This window comes from Anabrus simplex, chromosome 2 (assembly GCF_040414725.1).
Source record: "Anabrus simplex isolate iqAnaSimp1 chromosome 2, ASM4041472v1, whole genome shotgun sequence".
NCBI lineage: Eukaryota > Metazoa > Arthropoda > Insecta > Orthoptera > Tettigoniidae > Anabrus > Anabrus simplex.
This window is the reverse complement of record NC_090266.1, coordinates 200382711-200407530: the sequence shown is the minus strand read 5'-3', so window position 1 is coordinate 200407530 and position 24820 is coordinate 200382711. Positions and strand designations below refer to the sequence as shown.

The following is a 24820-nucleotide window of genomic DNA, read 5'->3' as shown; positions in this document are numbered from 1 at the left end:
GACTGAGAAGTAACCGACCGTAGTTTTGATTAAGGTATAGCCTTAGCATTTGACTGGTCTGAAAATTAGATAACTCGGAAATACATTTTCAGAGCTGCCGTTACGGGGGGCTCGAACCCACCATCTCCTGAATGCAAGCTCACAGCCACGTGAGTATACCACGTAGCCAACTCCCTCTGTATCTGCTATACATGAAGAAATTGAATCCCATGCTAGTCTTAGTAAAATGCCATGTAGAAATGATTTTACATTCATGATAAAAAACCACATTTGATTGCCAGCTAAAAATTTCTTAGGTATGTAAAAAATCAGATTTTTTAAATAACACCCGGTCGGACAAGTTCACATACATGGCGTTCGTACATCTTGACAAGGCATTTGATAATGGTGGTTGGACGAAGCTATTTGAAGTTCTGAAGGTGATCAGGATCAGGTACCGAGAAAGAATAATTGTTCACAATCTGTACAAACATCAGTCTGCAGTGATAAGAATCGAGGGCTTTGAGAAAGAAGCAGCAATCCAGAAAAGAGTGAGGCAAGGTTGCAGTTTTCCCCCTCCGTTTCAATGTTTATATAGAATAGGCAGTAAAGGGAATCAAAGAGGAGTTTGTGAAGGGAGTCACAATCCAAGGAGGGGAAACCAAAACCCTGAGATTTGCTGATGATATTGTTATTTTATCTGAGACTGCAGATGATCTGGAGAAATTGCTAAATGTTATGGACACAGTTTTGGATATGGAGTAAAAGATAAAAATAAATAAGTCCAAAACAAAAGTAATGGAGTGCAGTCGAACGAAGTCAGGTGATGCAAGAAATATTAGATTAGGAAATGAAGACTTACAGGAAGTAGATGCATATTCTTACTTGGGTAGTAAAATAACTAACGATGGCAGAAGTAAGGATGGCATAAAATGCAGACTAGCACAAGGAAAGAAGTTTTCTCGCTTAAAACATTGATATAGGAATTAGGAAGAAGTTTTTGAGGACTTTCGTCAGGAGCGTGACGTTGTATGGAAGTAAAACATGGAAGATAAATAATTTAGAAAGTAAGAGAACAGAAACTTTTGAAATGTGGTGTTACAGAAGAATGCTGAAGGTGAGATGAATACATCGATTCACGAATGAAGAGGCACTGCATCGAATTGGTGAGAGGAGATCGATTTGGCTAAATTTCACCAGAAGAAGACATGGCATGATAGGACACATCTCAAGACACCCAGGACTTGTGCAGTTGGTTTTTGAGGGACATGTAGGTGGTAAGAACAGTAGGGGAAGACCAAGGTATGAATATCAGATTAGAGCAGATGGATGCAGCAGTTATGTAGAAATGAAAAGTTTAGTACAGGGTAGGGTGGCATGGAGGGTTGCATCAAACCAGTCTGTGGACTGATGACTCAAATAATAACATGTATATTTCATGCACATATAATCTGTTTCTTTAAGTGTTATTTTATACGAAGTTCTTTATGTCAAATTTCACAATCGCTGGAATGTGAATAATTACTCCATTAAAAATTATCCACTATCTGTGGCAACCAAGGGGAATCTTAGAGTAGGGCATCGGTAGGTACTGTACCTCGTGTTACCTCACAAGAACGAATGAAATGAGAGCTGAGTTTCTTTAAACACTAATACCAAATAAAACAAGTACAATGGAAATAATTGTTATTGCACAACCAAACAGGTTCAGAAGCTTATGAGGAAATTTGTTTATTACCATTAATCAGTATAAAGCATGTGATATGCTATATAAAATTAGATCTTTAGTAACAGTGTAACAACGATTTTAGCCAATTACCTTAACCTAATTCACGATAATACTTTTAATTATTGTAATAACTTACGTTTGTAAACTATAAAGTGCATTAAGAGAGAGGCACAGGATCTCATTTGAAAGCACGCATTATCACACTTCCCATAAAGTTTTATTACAACTCACTAATGCCTGCTTAATCACACACTTGTGGGTGACCAATAGAATACAATCTCGACTGCCGGATCATGCCGACTCGAAGCGATTCGAATAATCACGAATTTACTCACCTAGCCGTAATGATGTGTATATACAGTATATGATGAAGAAGAATGTTGAACGCATGCTGGTGGAAGTGTTCCAAACACACAAACAAAAAACATACACACTAAGCACTCTTCCTAAAGAAAACCGAGACGCAGAAAGAGTTACCGAATAAACAGGGGCGTAATTGCCCATACTAAATGGCCTTGATGACAAAATAATGTTGTACAAAGTATAACCTAGTTTCCAAAGCATGACAGATTCACACATGCAACTACTTATGCCTCTGGACCTTCGATTACAGACATTATGACATATTTCGTTTAAAGGAAAGATATCAGTCTTTGCATAAACGTAATAAGTTTATTAAATGCTTTACTAGAAATTAACCCATGTAGGTCTACTTTCATTGCCTACCAATTCTCTCTCCTCCCAAAACACTGGAAACAAAATAATGAGAAACCTTACAATATTGACCTGCAAGGTGTAGTGATAAAGTATATATTTCCAAGGTACATGATTTAGAAGGAACCGTCACGCAGTTAGCAATTTATTTTCATATACACTTTTTGGCTAGTCAAAACACGGAAGTTTATCTACACTTTGCCAATGAAAGTGTGCACTTCAATGCTTTCAGAACGAGCTTGAACGATAACCAGTTTTCCGTAAGCACTGCTTGTCACTTAACTATACACGTTTATTGATAAAGTGTATATTACAGATATAATGCATTACGAAAGACCATAGCACGGGTCGATGTATATAAAGTTTGACGCAAATTATTATTATTATTATTATTATTATTATTATTATTATTATTATTATTATTATTATTATTATTATTATTATTATTGTTACGGAGTTATCCGTGGAAGGCAGAAGTGAAAGAAGGTGCGGGCTGGAATGGGTCTAACTACAAGTTCGACAGATGAATTAAAATTTCAACAAAGGTTATATTTTCAAAACTTAACAATGGTGACATAGAATTTGAAAACTTAACAAGTCAACAACAAGCCAAAATCAGATACAAAGAAATTATAAGTGTTATGGGATAATTACAAGATCTGGGCTTCGAGCCCCACTATTACAATCCTTGAGCTATTAGCCCAACTTTACCAAGGTACAAAATTAAACAAAGGGGCAGAAAACCCCATCATGCCAAGGAGCACTTGCCCCTAATTACAATGTTAAGCCTCCTAGAGGCACGCAGAGATCAAATTTAGGAAAGAGCAGACCCGCTCTCAATTTTACAAGCCTATCAAAGGCCACCACAAACTTCACTCCTAACTGCCCTCAAGGCACACATATAATGGTACAGGGGTACCTCGTACTCAATCTACTGGGCCTTCACAGGAAGGAAAACAAAACGAGTTAAATAAATGGCCCAAAATACAAAATTGAATGGAGGCGATTACTTGCACTCCTACACTAAAGTTTTTTGTTTTAAAGCCTATGTGGCGCGAGGACGAAACACAAGGGCTAATCCCAAGCTAAGGAGGTGACCCGTATGAGAAAACTTTAATATATTAAGGAAGAGAAGAAACGGTTATAAAAACGTAGTCACCTCAATTTCAAAATGAAGGGGAGTTCGAGAGGGTAAAGCACTCTCTATCCCCGCTTTACAGTAAAAGACATTTGTAGATTTTACATAGACAGAAAAGGAATTTACATTTTAAAAGGTAGGTTACATACTAAAGGTTTCGAACCCTCCCCGAGAGTTAAACTGCTGAGCTAGCAAGAAATGAAGATGTTAAAAGGCCATTGCCTTGTTGAAGAGCTGCTGCTTGAAGAAAGAGGCGCCTCCCGCCCCCTGCTACATATCCACACACTAAGTTACATGTTATACTAGTGGCCCCGAGACAAGAAAAACAGCAGTTTTATACCCTCGTGGAAAATTCGAGACCTTTCAGGAATGAGTAGACACACTCCCTCAACTTGATTGGATAGCTTAGGGCAACATCTATGTCGAAGAAAACATACATGATTGGTTGGAAATAAATTAAAGAAATTCGGGATTGGCTAAATTCAAAACAGGCGGATAGAAAGGATTAATGTTGCCAACACAAAGAGAACAGAACAAAATATAGTAAAAACAAAACTTATGAATACTAAATTTCTTCAGGAAAGTTCATTCCATTACACCAGAGTGTATTACCACAGTTTTTTGTAGAGACATCTGTTAGAGAATGTCCACACTTCTTGATCCATGAAAAACAAAAATAAATCACAAACACTCAGTGACATCTTCTGATAAACCGTAGAACTAGTTCAGTTGTAAAGTTCAGAGCTTCTCCTGTAGAGGAGTTTCAATTGGCGCAAGATTTGAACTTGCGTCGTGGAGGTGTACCGCCCGGTACAATTATTATTATTATTATTATTATTATTATTATTATTATTATTATTATTATTATTATTATTATTATTATTATTACGGCTTTACCGTGGTTCACATAGGGTTAAGAAGCGTCTGAGATGAATGGCTAGACAAGGAATGAACTAGAGCACAACTTAACACAACAAATTTGTAAATGTTATTTTTCCTACTCTTTTTTTCTAGTTTAGAATTGATAGATAGAGAATCTGAAAGGATAACAAGCAAATAGAACAGATTATTAATGAGATCGTCAGCTCTAACAATAACAGGGACTTAAAAGTCCGAAAATCAGGTACAAAACTTGAGATAATTATCGATTTGTTGATTTACATAGAAAGGAGTATTATTGCTCTCGACAGGTTCAAATATTTTATAAGTGCAGAATTTGCTCCAAGAAGGTTACACTACTCAGGAGTCGGAGCTCCAAATATACCACAGACTAGCCTCGCAGAGGCTATCAGTTTCCTTTATTATACAGAAATTACACTAAGAAACCCATCGGGTGACCTCACTTCAGAGTGTTCATCAATCACTCCACAACTACAATGACACTAAGCACTCTTCCTAAAGAAAACCAAGACGCAGAAAGTGTTACCGAATAAACAGGGGCGTAATTGCCCATACTAAATGGCCTTGATGACAAAATAATGTTGTAAATAACCGGCCATAAAATGCAAGGAGGTGAAACAACTGCTCTCCTTCTAGAAATTGTTAAAACCCTAAGTGGGCTTATGGCCCAATGATACAAAGGCTAATCCTATACTACACCAGGGTGGCTAAATGAAAGACATCAATGCCGGAACAAGATTTACGAAATTTGGAGGTTTTGAAAACTTTAGTCACCCCATGCAAGGTTGAATGTGAAGCGACAGAGAGTCATCAATCTTTGTTCCCTTGCATTACATATTTCTCAGTAGGGAATAGAACAGAGTCCTCAGACTTGTCGAAAATTCTACATTTAAACCACCATTACATTAAAAGAATAGAGGTTGAAAACTTCCCCTCAAACTACCCGCAAGAGCTACCACATGTCTAGGTAAAATCTGCCTTTACCTAGAACCACTGGATCTTCCTCACGCAGCCCTCACCCCTGCCTCCCTTCGGATAAGACGCACTCCCAAGCACTGGAGCAATTCAGACAAAACGGCATTAAAGTGCCCTGCTTTCATAGTAACATAAGGGGAAGATTCCAGAACTCTTTACTGATAGACTGGATTCCTATACACACACCCGATTTTAATTGGCTAAAGAAACTATTTCCAAATATTTGATAGGTCGATTACAATCGAGAAGGAACCAGCTGAAATGTTGAGAACTTCGGTACGGTACATTAAACAAACAGTCCTCAGAAACAGATTTACAACTCTCTGAAATAATTAGAGAGTAGGGGCGAGTAAACCGATGGTAGAGACATCTAACAGTAGAAGACAACAGTTTCTGGGAGTTCACAAGTATAAGTTTGTTTACATAAATGGCCTTAGAGAAGGCGCGCAGTTTAAATAGCTAGGAAAGCTGTACCTCTTGTACATTTATTATTATTATTATTATTATTATTATTATTATTATTATTATTATTATTATTATTATTATTATTATTATTATTATTATTATTATTATTATTATTATTATTATTATTATTATTTACAATTTGCTTTACGTCGCATCGACACACACACATAGGTCTTATGGCGACGATTGGTTAGGAAAGGGCTAGGAGTGGGAATGAAGCCCCCGTGGCCTTACTTAAGATACAGCAGTAGTGGAGCAACAGGGATTCAGAAACTATGGGTGCTGACTCAGCATTTTCCCACGAGGTTATTGACCCCTAGTATAGTAGCAGTGCAGTACCGATTCACGGATTTTGCATAAGAGAGCATGCCTAACCTCACAGTCGACATCTTGGAGGGGCCTAACCTCACAGGGCCTAGCTTTACGGGCAAATGCCCTTCCCGACGGTAACAGTCGCCATCTTGGAGGGGCCTAACCTCACTTTTACGGAGAGATGCCCTTCCGACGCCATTTGGGATTCGCGCGACGCCATCTTGAGTAGTAGGACAATGTGGATTCGCGTAAGAGAGCAAGCCTAACCTCATGGAGGGGCCTAACCTCACTTTTAAAGTTAGATGCCCTTCCCAACGCCATCTTGTGTAGTAGGGCAATGGTGATTTGAGGATTTTGCCGACGCCATCTTGAGTAGTAGAACAATGGGGGATTCGCATAAGAGAGCATGCCTAACCTCATTGAGAGGCATAACTACACAGGGCCTAGTTTCACGGTCAGATTCCCTTCCCCTCGAAATTTTGGAGGGGCCTAACCACACAGGGAACAGTTCTACGGTCAGATGACCTTCCTGTCGCCATTTTGATTCTCCCATCGAGAGGCATATGGCCTAACCTAGTTTTGCTGCCAGATGCCCTTCCCGGCGTGATCTTGGAGGGGCCTAACTACACAATCTCCATCTTAAGCCCAGTTTTACGGCCAGATACCCTTCCCGTCACCATTCTCGAGGGCCTAACTACACCGTAACCATCTTGGCTCAGTTTTACGGACAGATGCCCTTCTCGTCGCAATTTTACAGGGGCCCTAACTACACAGCGGCCAGTTTTGCGGACAGATGCCCTTCCCATCACCATTTTGGAGGGTATAACTACACAGTCGCCATCTTGGGCTCAGTTTTACAGTCAGAAGCCCTTCTCTCCTCACAGGCGACATTTTGGAACGGCCTAACTACACTGCCGCCATCTTGGGCGCAGTTTACTGGTAGATGCCCTTCCTGTCGCCATTTTTGGAGGGCCTAACTACACAGTCGCCATCTTGGCTCAGTTTTACGGGCAGATGCCCTTCCCTCCTCAGAGGTGCCATTTTGGAGGGGCCTAACTACACAGTCGCTATCTTGGATTCAGCTTTACGGTCAGATGTCCGTCCCTCCTCCTCATCTGGAACACGACCACGTGCTCTTGTTTGACAGGTGTGGAGCACGGAATTTGAATAAGAGCACGCAACATACGCACATGTGAGGCGGGGATGTTTTGAATAAGAGAACAAGCCTAACCTCAGAGACGTCATCTTAGAGGGGTGTAACACCGAGCTTGATAGCTGCAGTCGTTTACGTGCGGCCAGTACCCAGTATTCTGAAGGTAGTAGGTTCGAACCCCACTGTCGGCAGCCCTGAAGATGGTTTTCCGTGGTTTCCCATTTTCACACCGGGCAAATGCTGGGGCTGTACCTTAATTAAGGCCATGGCCGCTTCCTTCCCACTCCTGGCCCTTTCCTGTCCCATCGTCGCCGTAAGACCTACCTGTGTCAGTGCGACGTAAAGTAACTAGCAAAAAAAGAGGCGTGTAACCTCACTCCGCGTGCTTTTTGTTTACGATTAAGACCTTGTGCTCTTGTTTGACACGTGAGGCGCGGAATTTGAATGAGAGAACAAGCCTAAGCTCACAGACGTCGTCTTGGAAGTGGTGTCTAACCTCACTCCACGTGTTTTTTGTTTACTAACATAAGCACATATCAGACGTAGATATTGATTAAAAGAGCAATCCTAATCTCACAGTCGCTATCAGTTAAAAACGAATAGTCCCCGAGCCAGAAGTGCACGCATTCCAAGGAGGGGTGAGTTGTGTTTTAGGTTGGATAATGCTGGGACGCTGAACGCCGCTCTTGCGTTTTGATGGCACAATGATGGGCGAGTGTCACATTCGTGGGGTATTACGACCAATTTGGCGTCCATTCCATGAAGAAATCGGTGAGGCATTCGTTCTTTTGGACGACAACGCAAGTCCATATCGAATGGGGGTGGTACAAACCTACTTCCAGGGAGACCGATATTACCCGAATACAATGGCATGCGGAGTCGTCGGACATGAACTGTATAGAATATGCATGGGATATGCTGAAGCGTGCTATTGCTCAGCGTGCACGCCCTCCCACAACCCACCAAGAGGTCATCGAGGCCGCCGTCGAAGAGTGGGATTGCCTCCCTCAAGAGGACCTGGACAACTTGATGTGTGGTATACCACGGTGAGTACGAGCCCTGCCGAGCGTCCATGGTGGCCACGTTTCTTATTGAAATGTCACAGTGTGGCAAAATGAAAACACTACTCGTCCCTATGTAACGGGTGAAAGTTCATGTTGTATGTCTTTCGTAATTTTCTTTTCATACATGAATAAATTATCCATGAGAATGCAGTCTATTTTGTAATACCCTAGCCCAAGATCCCAAATAAGATCTGCATCTTGGCGAACATTTCTTTATGTGTATATATTGTACGCATTAGCCATACCGATATCTTACGATTTTATGAACAATCTTTCTTACTCTTCACTCCACGGATGCGTTGTTATAACTGCTAATGTTTCCAAATACATTAATATTAATTGAAAACTACTTATTTGTCCTCTAGGACCGTACCTGGAGAAAGAATCGCGCACCTAGCTCGCAGACTTGTTACGGCACGGACCTGAACAGGAACTGGGACAGCTATTGGAACGGTACGTACTAATATTTGAACATAAGGGCAGAATTCAGTATGCTTCGTGTTCTGAGTATCATCCTCTATTATCTATTTGTGTACCCATAAATTTCCAGCCTGTCCTCGCAATTGTCCGTTACCATACCATTAGGACTAACTAAAACATACTGGTTGACTGCACACAGTGATTTCACTTATGTAGCAAGAATTTAAGGGAAAACGCAGAACGATCGAAACACTTATTTGGTTTGTACTAATCAGAGCTAGGGGTTTATACACTATAATAAGGATTATGGATTAACTGCCATTCGGAGTATCGGTGACGTAGAGCGGACGAGGAGCGTGTGACACACAATCCTCCCACGCCTGTTATGCGCGTGTAATTATTATGAATTATTTTCATTCCTTAGCTGCAAAGAGTACGAGGGGTGTTGTTGTAGTGTCTACACTCAGTGGCCGAAAGTCATGAGAAGACACTGAATGTGATGTTAATAACGAGTTGCCCCTCCGCGAGCCCACTAAACGATAGCAATACGGCGAGGCATCGACTCAACAAGGTGTTGGAATCGTTTGCACTGCCACCCACAATTGGTCTTGTGTAGCTGGTGCGGGGTTCATCAGCATCGACAGCATCCCATAAATGCTCGATTGGATTAAGATCGGGGGATCTGGAGGGCCAATCCATGCTCGTATCTTCGCTGGAGTTCTCCTTCAACCACATGCTTGATACCACAGAGCGGTGACATGGTGCATTGCCCTGTTGAAAAATGGCATCTCCATCAGGGTACTCTAGAACAAGAAAGGGATACAGATGATATGAAACAATGTCCATATAACGTTGCACCTGTCAGCGCTCCTTGCAGTCGGACAATTGGGCCTAATTGCGACAATGAGAATGCCGCCCAGACCAGAACTAAGCCACATCCCGCCTGGATACAACCTTGTTGACACGTAAGATCCATAGCTTTATGGGGCATATGCCACAGTCTCATGCACCCATCAGCTCGATACAACTGGAACCGAGATACGTCGGACCATACCACACGACGCCACTGTTCCATGGTCCATTGCCGATGTTCGCGGGCCCATGCACGTCGTTAAGCTCTGTGTCGAAGTGTCAGCACAGGGACACGAGTTGATCGTCGGCTGGTGAAACCTATGCGGTGCAGTTGCCTCCTTACTGTCCTGGTAGAAATGGATTCCTGACTCCCATCTTCAACTGACCGGTAATCTGACTCGCAGTAGCCCGTCGAACGCCCAGTATGGTTCTGCGGAAGCGACGTGATGTCAGTTCGTTAAACACCTGGGGTCTTCCCATGCGGCGGTTTACGTGCGATAGTGAAGATCCACCTTCGAAACTACTGACCTCTGAAACCCGAATTCGCGTGTTATCTCCGCAATGCTATGACCCTTGCGCCGTGCACCGACGATCATCCCACGTTCAAAGTCGGTTAACTCGCGACGTGTTGCCATCTTCACGACACTGGTGTCTGCGACAGATGCTCAGCCAGCCGCAACGTTCAGAGGTCACACACGACACATTCTCTAATGGGACACCCCTTCCCGTGACTTTTGGCCACTCAATGTATAGTCCCATTGTTTCCTGTAAGAAAAACACTTCATGAACAATGAGTGACATGTTTTGTTCTACCAGGACGGCCTCAGATTACGTCAAATCACTTTAACCATGCGTAGATATGTACAGTATTTTTTACGTTGCCTAAACTTGTCCATGATTGTTAACTGGTGATATTATGAACTAGCGAGACAAATATGAATGTGTCCGTTAATGTCATTTCATAAACTTATACAAAGTTTACTGTGCTTAGCCTTAATTCCAGCGACACAAGTTGCTCTGAATCCAGGTTACGTGCTTTGCTCTTGGCTTGCTAATCTGTCTTTAGGTGAGTTGGTGAATAGTTAAGGGGACCTTATTTCGGAAAAAATGCGCATTTATGAATCAAAGAGTTCTAAGTGGCAGGCTGTTGCCTAAATTCATAGAATTTATTACGGGTAAGAATAACCTAACCCACACCCCAGCGCTACTTTGCGCCAACCGAGCTCGATAGCTACAGTCGCTTAAGTGCGGCCAGTATCCAGTATTCGGGAGATAGTGGGTTCGAATCCCACTTTCGGTAGCCCTGGAAGAGGGTTTCCCTTGGTTTCCCATTTTCGCACCAGGAAAAGCTGGTGTTGTACCTTAATTAAGGCCACGGCGGCTCCCTTCCCACTCCTAGCACTTCATAGCTTTTTGTTTCAGATAGAAATTTAAGACCTTTACATTTTTCATGAGACTATGAACTATATTTTGGACGAAATATACAGAAACTTGCACAAAAGTTTATATCGGGGGCTTGAGATTGTCCTCCTTTTTCTAACACGGACCAAGACATCGTTCTTAGCTCCAGATTCCCCGTTCTTACGGGCGAAGTAAATATGCGCCAGAAACGCTACATTATACTTGTTTGATTTTCAGAAACTGGGACGTCTTCTGACCCATGTACCAACAAGTATCCTGGACCTAGTGCCTTCTCAGAAGTGGAGAGCAGGACATTGTCTCAGTACATCTCCAGTATATCTCACCAACTGCATGTGTACCTATCTTTCCACAGTCCAGGACAGATGATAATGTTTCCCTACGGATACACCAAGATAATGGCACCGAACCATGATCAACTGGTAAGTCTTAGACATTATTATATTAATAGGATGCTTCCCACGGTAAAAGTAAAATAATAATAGTAATGTTATTAATTTCACGTACTTTTTGACAGTTTTCTGAGACGCCGAATTGCCGGAATATTGACCCTCAGGAGTTCTCTTACGTGCCAATAAATCTACTGACACGAGGGTGGCGTATTTGAGCACCTTCAGATACCACAGGAGACTGGCCCAGGATGGAACCTGCCAAGTTGTGGACAGAAAGAAGGCCAGTGCTTTAATTGTCTGAGCCACTCGGCCCGGCGGTAAAAGTAATGCGAGAGACTTGTTTTATGTGAAGTACCGAATCAAGCATAAGAATCTACTAATATATTTCCAATGCACATTCCTTATGATGAAAATTGAAATGTTAGCTTATAAAACTTTTTCTCCCTCTGATCGACTGGGTTAGTTTAAAAAGTCATTAACATTCCTTAGTTAAAATGAACTTCATAAGCATTCATTCTACTGTACCAAATTTAACCATCTCAGATCGAATGACCTCATGTGCGGAGAAATATATCTTAAACTCCAAATATCACTGTAATTCAAATTTCTTCTGGGTCAAACGGCAGGAAAACCTTTCTGGGCAGTAACAGAGAATCTTAGAAAGGGAGGGGAAAACAGAAATGAATAGTGTTTTGGGTAATCGCTGGAGAGGTGGAATGACTATTTTGAAAATATCCCCACGTACAAACGAGCCCCTGGAGAGAAGGACAATGATGTTGGTGAAATTAGGCTTGAGGAAGTTGAAACGATGGGAAATAAACTCCATTTTCATAAAGCAGGAATCAATGAAATTAGACCTGAAATGGTAAAATATAATGAGAAGGCAGGGATGAAATGGCTTTACAGAGTAATAAGATTAGCATGGAATGTCAGTAAGGTACCTTCTGATTGGACGAAAGCAGTAATTGCACCTATCTAAAAGCAAGCGTACAGAAAGGATTGCAACAACTATCGAGGTATTTCATTGATCAGTATACCAGGCAAGGTATTCACTAGCATTTTGAAAGAGATGGTGCGATCGGTAGTTGAGAGTAACTTGGATGAAATCCACTGTGGTTTTAGACCGCAGAGGGGCTGTCATGATCAGATTTTCAGTATGCGCCAGGTAATTGAAACATTTTACAAGAAGAATACACAGTTGTGTTTTGTTTCGTAGATCTAGATAAGGTTTATGAAAGAATATCAAGGGAATAGATGTTAGCCATACTGGGGATTATGGCATTAAGGCACGGGCGGAACCAGGGAGCATTTTATGGGGGAAACTTCGAACGTCAAGCGTAGTGGGTAGAAAAATTTGACAGAAGGAGTAGTTCGAAGCAATCCCAAAATATAACTAACCTTGCCATTTGGAAGTGCTTCTACACACCAGAAAGTAAACCAATTAATTAGTCAATATATTTTACTTGCAAGTAGAGGCATTAGCCTCAGTGGCAAACTTCAAGTAAAATAATAGTTGTACGGGTTTAGCCACCAGGAGCTGGCATATTGAGGTGACGCCATCTAAGCAGCCACGGTGTCGATTTTGACGTTCCGTTTTACTTCGCCAGATCGCAAGTTTTTAATCTGTTTTTTCGGGTAGATACCAAATATACCACTAGAGGTCTTTAACATGGCGACATCGTGCCACATGGAATGGCGAGGATTTTTTGTAGCCTTCAGCTACAAGACCGCAGTAGGTTAAAGGAGCGAATTTATCCAGTTTGGGACTATCAGCGATGGGACAATGACTGGTGGTGGGAGTGGTGGTGGTTATTGATTTAAGAGGAAGTACAACTAGGCAACCATCCTCTATTAACACTAATCGGACGGAAAATATGGAAGGTATCCGACAGTTCGAAAAATGAGGGTATCGATCAAAGAAAGACAAGAGCCACCAAGGACATGAAAATGAATAATTCCCTTTGGCCTAGAATGCCCCAATACCGTCGACGTTGGAAAAGAAAAAAGTTCACCAAGGGAGGCAATTACTGGACGGAGCCACGAGTTGCCCGAATCATTACGGGTAGACATTGTCTGTATCCAGTTTACAAAGTGAAAACCTGTGATATTTCTGAAGGATATAAGCTCTTGTACTGTGGCACAATGTCCTGTCAAAATGACGTGGCTATTGTAGTCTCTAAAATACTGTGAAATAACGTCATCTATAACATAACGTATGACCGTGTATACGTTCCATTGATTGACATCCGAGTTGTCACCGGGTCTCTTCGTCTCTTGTTATGCACCACAGGTAGGATGCCTATTAGAGGAACAAGATGGATTTTGAACAGAACTGCAGTCATATATTAAATCTACTGACGTCAGCGAACATACTATATGTTAACCGGTGGAGATGTCAACAGTCATGTTGGCTACTCGAGGGATGATTTCGAATGAATGCTTGTTGGACATTGGTTTGGCGTGCATAACGAAGTTGGTTAACGAGCATTGGAATGCGACTTGACAAAAGTAACTGCATTCATCAAAAAACGCCTGTACAACGATATCACATATAGCAGTTGTCGTCACAAGTCGCAAATCGATTACCGGATGGTGAAGAGGAAGGATCTGAGGCTATTAGACAACATCACTCCTCAGCATATACTCCTGGTTCTTGAATTTCAGCTTTCCCTTCACCCACCTGTCTCACCTGTCACCACCACAGAACGCATCAAGAGGTAGAAACTTCACGTCAAAGCAACTGTGCTAATGTACACCATCTTTCCCCTCCTGAATACTGAACGCTTTTGTGAAGGATAGATGGGGTGTGATCGATGCATGATTTCGATCGAGGGCAGAACACACAATAGGAGTGACAAAACCAGGAAAGCGTTTCATGGACAAAGAGGTCTGGTGGTGGAATGACGAGGTTTAGCGCGCAGTTAAGTCCAAGAAGATCTCCAACCGATCTGGCCTGCTATAGATAACTCAAATCTATCGCCAAACGAACAGTAGCCACCGCCAAGGACCATCGCTTTCGTGACTTCTTCGAACAATTAGATTAAACCGGAGGAGCCATTGCTATCTATAGGATCACCAGATTTCGTCATCGTACCACTGAAGACATTGTTCATGTCATCCACATCAAGGACGAGCATTGGCATATCGTTCAAAAACCTTACTTTGACACTCACTCACTCACTCACTCACTCACTCACTCACTCACTCACTCACTCACTCACTCACTCATTCTCCTGGCGCTACAGCCCATGAAGGACCCTGGCCTCTCCAATCCCTTTCGCTCACTCCTTTCGGTCCAGTGCTCTCCTTCTCCAGCCCTGGATCCCTATCAACTCCAAATCTCTCGAGCCGTTGTCTAGCCATCTTGTCATTGGTCTCCCCTCTCTTCGTTGGCCGCCAGGATGTTGGTCAAAGATCATCTTCATTGCCCGGTCCTGGTCCATCCTTACGATGTGTCCGAGATACCGAAGTATCCTCTTTTCGACCTCTGCGACTATCTCGAGTTCACCATACAGGGCATAGACTTCTTCACTGGTCATGATGCGCCACTCTCCTTGATCGTGAACCGCGCCGAAAATCTTCCTCAAGATCTTTCTCTCCCACACCCGTAGAATGTTCTTGTCGCGCTCATTTAGCGTCCACGTCTCGCAAGCATACAGTACAATTGGACGGGATTATAACCCGGTACACGGTCAGTTTTAATCTTCTGGACACCATTGCAGTCTTCAGTAACTTCTGGAAGGCGATGTAACACCTGTTCCCAGCTGCCACCTTAGCCTTTATCTCCTCACTGACCTTGTTGTCCTCAGTCATGACGGCTACCAGGTACTTAAACTGCGTTACTCTCTCGTAGGTGTTTCCTGCAAATTCCAGTCCTCTCACGCCGTGAATTCTTGTTTTGTCTCGGGTGTTCACCATGCACTTGGTTTTATCCTTGTCGATCTGTAAGCCCAGATGTTGTGATCCCTCGCTCATGTGCTCCAGAGCTTCCGTCAGGTAGTTCGGACTTCTCCCGAGTAGGACAAAATCATCCGCGAAGGCCAGGTATTGGAGGGTTCTGTTGCAAAGGGTACCCCTGGAATCAGAGGTATTCGACGCTTAACATTCTCCAGACAGAGGTTAAACAGAGTGGTTGACAATGCGTCACCTTGCCTCAACCCTCTCTGCACTTCGATCTCCCTGGAGAGCTGGCCCTGGATATTCACTTTGGCTCTGGTACTTCTCACAGTCATCAGGACAAGGTTGTGATCTTCGTCGGCACCCGCATCTCTTCCAAAATCTGTCGCAGCCTTGACCTGTCCACACTGTCGTAAGGCTCCTTGTAGTCAACGTACAGCTGGTGGATGTTGACGTTGTACTCATACCACCTTTCAAAGATGAGTCGCAGGGTTAGTATGTGGCCTGTTGTTTATCTGTTGCGCCGGAACTCACACTGGTAGTCTCCCAGCTGTCTCTCTGCAAAGGGCTCGAGTCTCCTAACCAGCACCTTCGAAAAGATCTTGTAGGCCGCACTAAGAAGAGAGATTCCTCGGTAGTTGCTACACACTGTCTTGTCACCCTTCTTGTAAATGGGACGGATGAGGGCCGAGCTCCAGTCCTTTGGCATCTCTTCACTTTCCCATATAGATCGGATCAGGGCGTGCATGTTTTCTACAAGCTCTTCTCCATACATGAACAGCTCTGCTGGTAGGTCGTCTTCTCCTGGTGCTCTGTTATTGCGCATGAGGTCAATTGCCTCCTTCACCTCATTCCTCGTCACTTCGGGGACTGGCTCGTGCTCATTGTCAGTAGGTGCGTGGTCAGCTGTCACCTGATCAGGCACCCTTGCTTTTGCCTCCTCGGTGTTTAGGATCTCTTCGAAGTGCTCTGCCCATCGTGACAAGATCTTCTCCTCCTCTCCAACCAAAAGACCCTTCTTGTCCTTGCAGTATGAGGTTCTGGGCTCAAACCCATTCTTTGCACCTTTGCTTCTACTCTCGCCATGTGGTAGTCTTCTTCTGTTGACTTGTAGTTCTTTGTAAGGTCTTGTCCCTTGCTTTGGTCCTCCTTTGGATGGCCTCTTCTCGTTCCGCATCAAACCACTCGGGTCTTACGCTTGGTTCTTGGAATTCTACCGATTTTGTCGCTGCGTACTTGATGGCGTCCTGTATTGTTCCCCATAGATTTTCTACAGTGGTGCCTTCTTGTTTCTCCCTCTGGTCTGCAAGTTTGGCTCGGACCATCTCCTTGTACTCATCCTTGATGGCGGGGTTATTCTTTAAGGCTCCGACATCGAACCTCCTCGTCTTCTGGACGTGAACTTTGACACTGGCGTGAATAATTCACTGTCGTTTTTAATGAGGAGGTGCCATAAACAATTAGCCCCACAGCCAATCCAGTGCAGAGTGCAGTTCCACCCACCACGCCTGCCGAGGTTGCAGCTGTCATCCGCGCAATGAAGAAACAGCAAAGCAACTGGACCTGACCACATGATGAAAATATTTGAGAGGGTGATTGACGTACGCCTTGAAGCATCAGTACTGTCTCATCAAATCAACGTGTAAGTTGCAAGGATGTTGGGGACATCACAAACACCCAGCCCCCGAGCCAATGGAATTGACTAATGAAGGTTAAAATCCCAGACCCGGCTGGGAATCGAACCCGGGACCCTCTGAACCGAAGGCCAGTACGCTGACCATTCAGCCAACGAGTCGGAAAATCATCTGGTATTCGCTCCGTACGCATGGTGTCGTGTCCCAGAGAATTACCTCCATTGGGTTCAACTCCTCTAGCAAAACTCTTAAAAGATTTCTCCGCTGTGCAGCTGGCGTCACAGCACCGTTTGATATTCGAGTAATACGTCGAAACAAAATACGTCAGCCCCCTGTCGGTACATTTATCGGCATGCAAAAGAACTTCAGCGCGACAAAATTTCGGTACCTCGGCATCTCCGAAAACCGTCAAAGTAGTTAGTGATACTTAAAACCAATAATATATTATTATTAGTATCGTTACTATGATTTTCCCTTAACTGTTCTTTTCCAGCCTATCCTGTTGCCTGAACTGCTCCTTAAATGATCGACGTATTTCAGACGGAAGACGTTAGTTAGTAAACACTATTGTATCCATTTTTTTCTTCTTAAAATGGTCCTTGTCCCACTAAGTCGAGCATTCCTCATTTCTAAATTAGGTACGTTGGATGTCTTCACAGAGTATGATGTGCTCTGACTATACATATGACATATTGCACACTTTCGGCTGTTCCAGTGTGTATAGTCGATATTTATGTGCTTGTAAGAATGTAAACAGTGATATTCAATCACTTCCTCTACGCCTTCTAAGTTCCACACGTATCGTAAATACAGAGAACTATTGATCACAATGTCACTATCTAACAAAGTAATACCGAAAATACGCACACTGGTATTCAGCTGTAAACATATTTCATTGAAAATCAGTGACTGTCTGTTATCTGTTTTGTTTATTTTCCTTAGATGGGAATCGCCAAGAAAGCAGCGAAAGAAATCAAGAAACGATATGGCACGCAGTACAAGTATGGACCCATCTCTAAAGTAATATGTGAGTAACTCGTTTTACAATAGTGTGTACCAGGTCACGGTGTCTTCCAGTGAAACGTGAGTAAAGTAATTAGGACTGGGATTTTTTTGGCATTCTCTTTCGTTCTTGATGGTCTTTGAACTTAACTCATTAACTGCCAAATTTTCTTCCTGCAGTTTAAACTGGTTTCAAATTTTCTTAAAACATCTAGCAGCAGGAAAATACACTGGAAGAAACTGAAATCCAAACTCTAGGAAGACATTAGTTTAGAGATATGCAATTTAGTCTAAGCAATTGTCTAGGTAACATTTTTATTCAGTTAAAGTTTCCAGGTCACATGTTCAAGTATGCGCGAGAAGACATATGAAATGGTGGTACAGTAATAATCACTGTAATTGCCACGATTTTGAATGCACCTAGCGAGCTGACCATGCGGTTAGGGCCACGTAGCTATGAGCTTGCGTCCGCACGATAGTGAGTTCGAACCCCACTGTCGGCAGCCTTGAAGATGGTTTTCCGTGGTTTCCCATTTTAACACCAGGCAAATGCAGCGGCTGTACCTTAACTAAGGACACGACCGCTTCCTTCCCACTCCTAGGCCTTGCCTATCCCATCGTCGACATAAGACCTCTCTGTGCTCTGCGACGTAAAGCCAATTAAAAAAGATTTTGAACGCAAACATGCAAACGTGCATGGATTGTGCCGTACAGGTGTTGTACGTCAGTTTTAGGGATGGAGCTCTACGCCTGTTCCACTTGGTCAGTCAAAGCAGCAAAGGATAATCCTGGTATTGGATGCCGCTGGACGTGTCGTCCCATAATGTCCCATTTATGCTCAATGGCCGGAAGGTCCGGTGACCTCGCAGACCAAGCACGTTGGGTGGCAACAGCGGTATGAGGACGAGCGTTATACTGTTGGAAAACATCCCATTGAATACTGCGAATGAAAGGCAGCACAGCCGGTTCAGTCAACAGTCCACTGTCAGTGCTCTTGGGCTAACGACGAGAGTGCTCTTGCTGTCAAAGGAAATCGCTCCGAAACCCATAACTCCTAGTGTAGGTCCAGTGTATCGACGCCACTGACAGCTTCGTTCCAATCAATCAATCAATCAATCAATCAATCAATCAATCAATCAATCAATACTGATCTGCATTTAGGGCAGTCGCCCAGGTGGCAGATTCCCTATCTGTTGCTTTCCTAGCCTTTTCCTAAATGATTTCAAAGAAATTGGAAATTTATTGAACATCTCCCTTGGTAAGTTATTCCAATCCCTAACTCCCCTTCCTATAAATGAATATTTGCCCCAGTTTGTCCTCTTGAATTCCAACTTTATCTTCATATTGTGATCTTTCCTACTTTTATAAACGCCATTCAAACTTTTTCGTCTACTAATGTCATTCCACGCCATCTCTCCGCTGACAGCTCGGAACATACCACTTAGTCGAGCAGCTCTTCTTCTTTCTCTCAATTCTTCCCAACCCAAACATTGCAACATTTTTGTAACGCTACTCTTTTGTCGGAAATCACCCAGAACAAATCGAGCTGCTTTTCTTTGGATTTTTTCCAGTTCTTGAATCAGGTAATCCTGGTGAGGGTCCCATACACTGGAACCATACTCTAGTTGGGGTCTTACCAGAGATTTATATGCACTCTCCTTTACATCCTTACTACAACCCCTAAACACCCTCATAACCATGTGCAGAGATCTGTACCCTTTATTTACAATCTCATTTATGTGATTACCCCAATGAAGATCTTTCCTTATATTAACACCTAGATACTTACAATGATTCCCAAAAGGAACTTTCACCCCATCAACGCAGTAATTAAAACTGAGAGGACTTTTCCTATTTGTGAAACTCACAACCTGACTTTTAACCCCGTTTATCATCATACCATTGCCTGCTGTCCATCTCACAACATTTTCGAGGTCACGTTGCAGTTGCTCACAATCTTGTAACTTATTTATAGAGAATAACATCATCCGCAAAAAGCCTTACCTCCGATTCCACTCCTTTACTCATATCATTTATATATATAAGAAAACATAAAGGTCCAATAATACTGCCTTGAGGAATTCCCCTCTTAATTATTACAGGGTCAGATAAAGCTTTGCCTACTCTAATTCTTTGAGATCCAAGTGCTCACCTGGCCTCCTTGCCAAACTACGGCCATCACTGGCCCCAAGACAGAAATGGCTATCATCTGAGAACACAACAGATCTCCACGCCGCTCTCCAGTGAGCTCTAGCTTGACAGCACTAACGTCGCAGATGGCAAGTGGACGCTACAGAATGTCGGGGTCGGAGCTGTTCCTCAAGTAATTAAGTTACAGCTCGCTGTGTCAATGTGGTGCCAAGTGAAGCTCTAATGGCTGCTGCAGATGCAGTACGATCCACCACGACCATGCGGCAAATACGCCGGTCTTCCCTCTCCGTAGTAGCCCGTGTGTAACTGGACAACAGTCTCCTTGAGAGAGTGCCTTCCCGTGACCATTGTTGCCAACATCGATGCACAGTGGATACATCCCTGACAAGTATTTCTGCTTTACCGTGGAAAGAACATCCACTTTCTCGGAGACCTATTACACGGCCTCGTTCATACTCAGTAAGCTGCTGATACTGCCTTCTTTGTTTGACCCACACCTGCCTCACAACGTCAACACCGGACGGTGACTAACGCTCCCCAAGTGTACAGCGCGTATTAAGCAAACTTACTTCACAAGGTCATAGTGGAGCTACTATATGTCTTTTCACGAGACTTTAACCCTGATATAAACATGGTATGTCCACGCCTCCGCCAAAGAAAGAGTTGTGATTTGCTGAGCGTGTAGTACCCACCTCCACCCCGTCAACGTCTCGTGTTCGGATGCCTATGGTCACTTCTCAGCGGTTTTCCACTTTTGTGCTTCATTACACGCGATGGTCCTACCTCTTGCTCCATTTCTCTCACTAAGAATATCAACTCACTGACTGCTGGAAGATGCAACACCTTATCTCCGCACTGTACAGTTGGGGACTTCCCCCCGCTACGAGAAGACTTCCTGTATTACACCACGCCTTGTGCATTCATTTCTCGTTATTTAATCACTATTTTATAAAATAAGCATATGTACAGTGACTCGCATAATTATTCGGACAGACATGATTTATTATAGTTTCCTTTGTATTAGTGCTTTCAGTAATAAAAAAGCACTCTTATAAATTAGATGCAAGTTTCTTTATGGAATAATAAAGCTAAACATCCATCATTCTTCTAATGAACACGTTCAATGATAATACTGTATAATCATTAAAAACAAAATCAAAATCAAAACCAATATTGCACAAAATTATTCGGACACTTGCCGTTTTACTTATGGTCCTAAGGGTTCAGTATCTGGTGGGCTTTCCTTTCATTATAATCACTTCCGTGAGTCGACTTGGCATGCTCTCCACTAATTTCCGGATGTAATCGGGAGATATCTTCTGCCACTCTTCTTGAAGTCCATTTTTTATTATTCTCTAGATGTGATTGTTGTTTTACTTATTCCTTTATCCAGTTTGTCCCAAAGATTCTCAATCCCATTCAAGTCTGGTGATTGAGGGGGAGGATGCAGCACCTTTGCGCAATTAAACAATAACCACATCCTTACATTCAAGGCCATATGCTTTGGGTGGTTATCTTGATAAATGTTCACCAATCCCCATCTTTTCGGCACTCTTTTTCATATTGTCCCTCAGTATTTTAAGGCATTGAAAGTGGTCCATTTTACCCTCAATAAAAACCAATTCACCAACTCCATTCGGCGACATGCACCCCCACACCATTACATGTCCACCACCATTCTCCACAGTTGCTTTCAGATTTTTGTCTTGAAGCTCAATATTAGGACACCGCCAAACTGTTAACCTCCCATCAGACTGAAATATGTTAAATTTACTCTCGTCAGCAAATATAAAGTCATTCCACCACTCATTATCTTCCTTAGCATGCTCTTTGGCAAACAGCATTCTATTTCTTCGATTTACTTGATTTATGAAGGGCTTCCTTCTTGCAATATGGCCGTGAAAGTTACCTCTTCTGAGCACTCTACGTATTGTTTAGGGATGCACTTTCTTTCCGGTGTCTGCGGCAATCTCCGTAGCGAGTTTTGGAGCACTTAACTTGGGTGCCTTTTTCATTTTTCTGATGATATAACACTCTTCCCTCACAGAAAAAAGTTCTTGGACGTCCCGTATGCGGTAGATGTCAATCCTATCTTCCTCCCGGAATCTTGTGACAATATCAGGGACTGTACTTTTCTTCATTTGTAACATTTCAGCAATTTTACGACAACTTTTACCTTTAGCATGGTGAAAAATTACTGGCGGCCGGTGTTCGATTGTGCTCTCTCTTCCTCTGCGGCCCATTTTCCCCTACGTTGTACACAGCACTCTAACACTGAATGTTTACGTTCGCACTGTCCGTGGCTCTTCTACATACGACCTCTCCACGGCAACTGACTTTTGTCCGAATAATTTTGTTGAAGCACGTTAACTGCGTTCTGAGGTTCCATGGTCACTGGTTCTCTCCTGTTTTCTAAAAGTACACATTTGAACGTCGTGTTGAATCTGTGAAACTGGGTTCTATCAGAAACTAGTTTGCGTGTACGATATTTTTTCTGAAATATAGGGCCAGTGTGTGGCAAAGACTATAATTACTAACGTGTCCGAATAATTATGCGAGTCACTGTATATACCGGTAAATATGACAACCATATTTTAATTTGATTACGTACTCTTCCAAACTCTCTAAATGTAATAAAGTAAAAGAAAAGAAAATTAATGCGCGACGCACTACTTTTCTTTGAGCTCGCATACAGTCGAGTGAGTGCGACGGTTGCTTCTCCAACCAACTACGTCTATGTCCACGTGTAAGGCAAGGTGCTCCGCCTATTTGTTTACATCAGGATTAAACTCTCGCGAAAAGCGGTTTAGCTCCAATCTTCTTCGACTAGCGCGCAAATTTAAATAGGCGACATGCCTCAGATGTGTAAACATTCCTCCCGAATTTCGTTTATCTAGGACAACTTCTTCTTTGCGCTGGGATTTCTTTTCTCGCCAGTGCATAACACTGAAAGTGGACTACAGACATCGGAAAACCATCTATCAGCTGTACAAGAACCAGACAGCGCTTATAGAAAAGGAGCAAATCAACGCGAAAATAAGAAAAGGAGTAAGGCAAGGATGTGGTCTGTTACCTCTATTAGTCAATGTGTATTTAGAAGAAGCAATGAAAGAGTTTTCAGCCACCTCCTCCCATGGAATAAAAATAGATGGCCAACTATACCAAACAATACGTTTCGCGGATGATATTGCCCTGAATTAAGAATTAAGAATGAATTAAGAAAACAAAAAACAAGATAATGAAATGTACTCCGGATGGTAAACAGGATATTAATGTATGGTTGGAAGGAGAAAATTTGACTCAAGTAAATCAGTTCAGTTATTTGGGAAGCATCATTACATCTGATGGGAGGTGAGAAAAGGACGTCCGTTCTCGAATAGCCCAGGCTAAAGAAGCTTTCATTAAAAAAGATGTCACCGGGCGAGTTGGCCGTGCGCGTAGAGGCGCGCGGCTGTGAGCTTGCATCCGGGAGATAGTAGGTTCGAATCCCACTATCGGCAGCCCTGAAAATGGTTTTCCGTGCTTTCCCATTTTCACACCAAGCAAATGCTGGGGCTGTACCTTAATTAAGGCCACGGCTGCTTCCTTCCAACTCCTAGGCCTTTCCTATCCCATCGTCGCCATAAGACCTATCTGTGTCGGTGCGACGTAAAGCCCCTAGCAAAAAAAAGGCTGTTGACCTCCAAGGCCATATCCCTACCAGTAAGAAAGCATTTCATTTAGAGCTTCATTTGGAGCATTGCGACCTATGACTCTGAAACCTAGGCTCTATTAAAGGCTAATAAGAAAATAATAGATGCATTCGAAATGTGGTGCTGGCGTCGAGTGTTACGAATACCCTGGACTCACAGGCTAACGAATGAAGAAGTTGTCAAGAGAGCTGAAGAAATCATCAGTCTAGAGAAAATGATCGCAAAAAGAAGATGTAGTTGGATAGGTCATTTACTCCGGCATTCATCATGGTGCACCACACTGCTTGAAGGGAAACTGGAAGGAAAGACTAGAAGAGGACGACCAAGAGTAGGGTTCCTCGATGGTACTGAAGGGCGACATCGATATCAACTAATCAAGCAGCTGGCTCAGGATAAAAGGTCGTTGGACGAGGACTGCCATGCTACCCACCAACCATCAGGTTGAGGAGAACGAGAGAGAGTATAACAAGAATACGGTAATAATAATGTTATTGGCTTTACGTCCCACTAACTTCTTCTTTACGGTTTTCGGAAACGCCGAAATTTAGTCCCGCAGGAGTTCTTTTACTTGCCAGTAAATCTACCGACACGAGGCTGACGTATTTGAGCACCTTCAAATACCACCGGACTGAGCTATGATCGAACCTGCCAAGTTGGGGTCAGAAGGCCAGCGCCTCAACCGTCTAAGCCACTCAGCCCGGCAATAACACGAAGTAAACATATGGAATTACTGCCGTGTATCATAAGTGCCAAATAAGGATCAGTCATGAAGTACCTCACTATAGGAACAGTAAATCAGCTGTATCACGTAGTTGTGAGCTTGAATTCGGGAGATGGTGGGTTCGAACTAGAATCCTGTACGGCCAAGCATGAAGACGACAAATGAGAGTGTGTGACCCCACCTATATCGGCAAACTGCCCAACGTTTCTAT

At 43.0% G+C, this 24820-nt stretch overlaps 1 protein-coding gene across 1 annotated transcript in view; it reads left to right on the top strand.

The window, feature by feature from the left end:
- Nucleotides 1-24820, top strand: part of LOC136862743 (zinc carboxypeptidase) — a 138836-nt gene that overhangs the window by 78730 nt on the left and 35286 nt on the right. The window contains exons 6-8 of the mRNA XM_067138972.2: nt 8795-8882; nt 11340-11542; nt 17986-18070. Of these exons, the coding sequence (XP_066995073.2) occupies nt 8795-8882; nt 11340-11542; nt 17986-18070 (376 nt within the window). The remainder of the gene's footprint in view (nt 1-8794; nt 8883-11339; nt 11543-17985; nt 18071-24820) is intronic.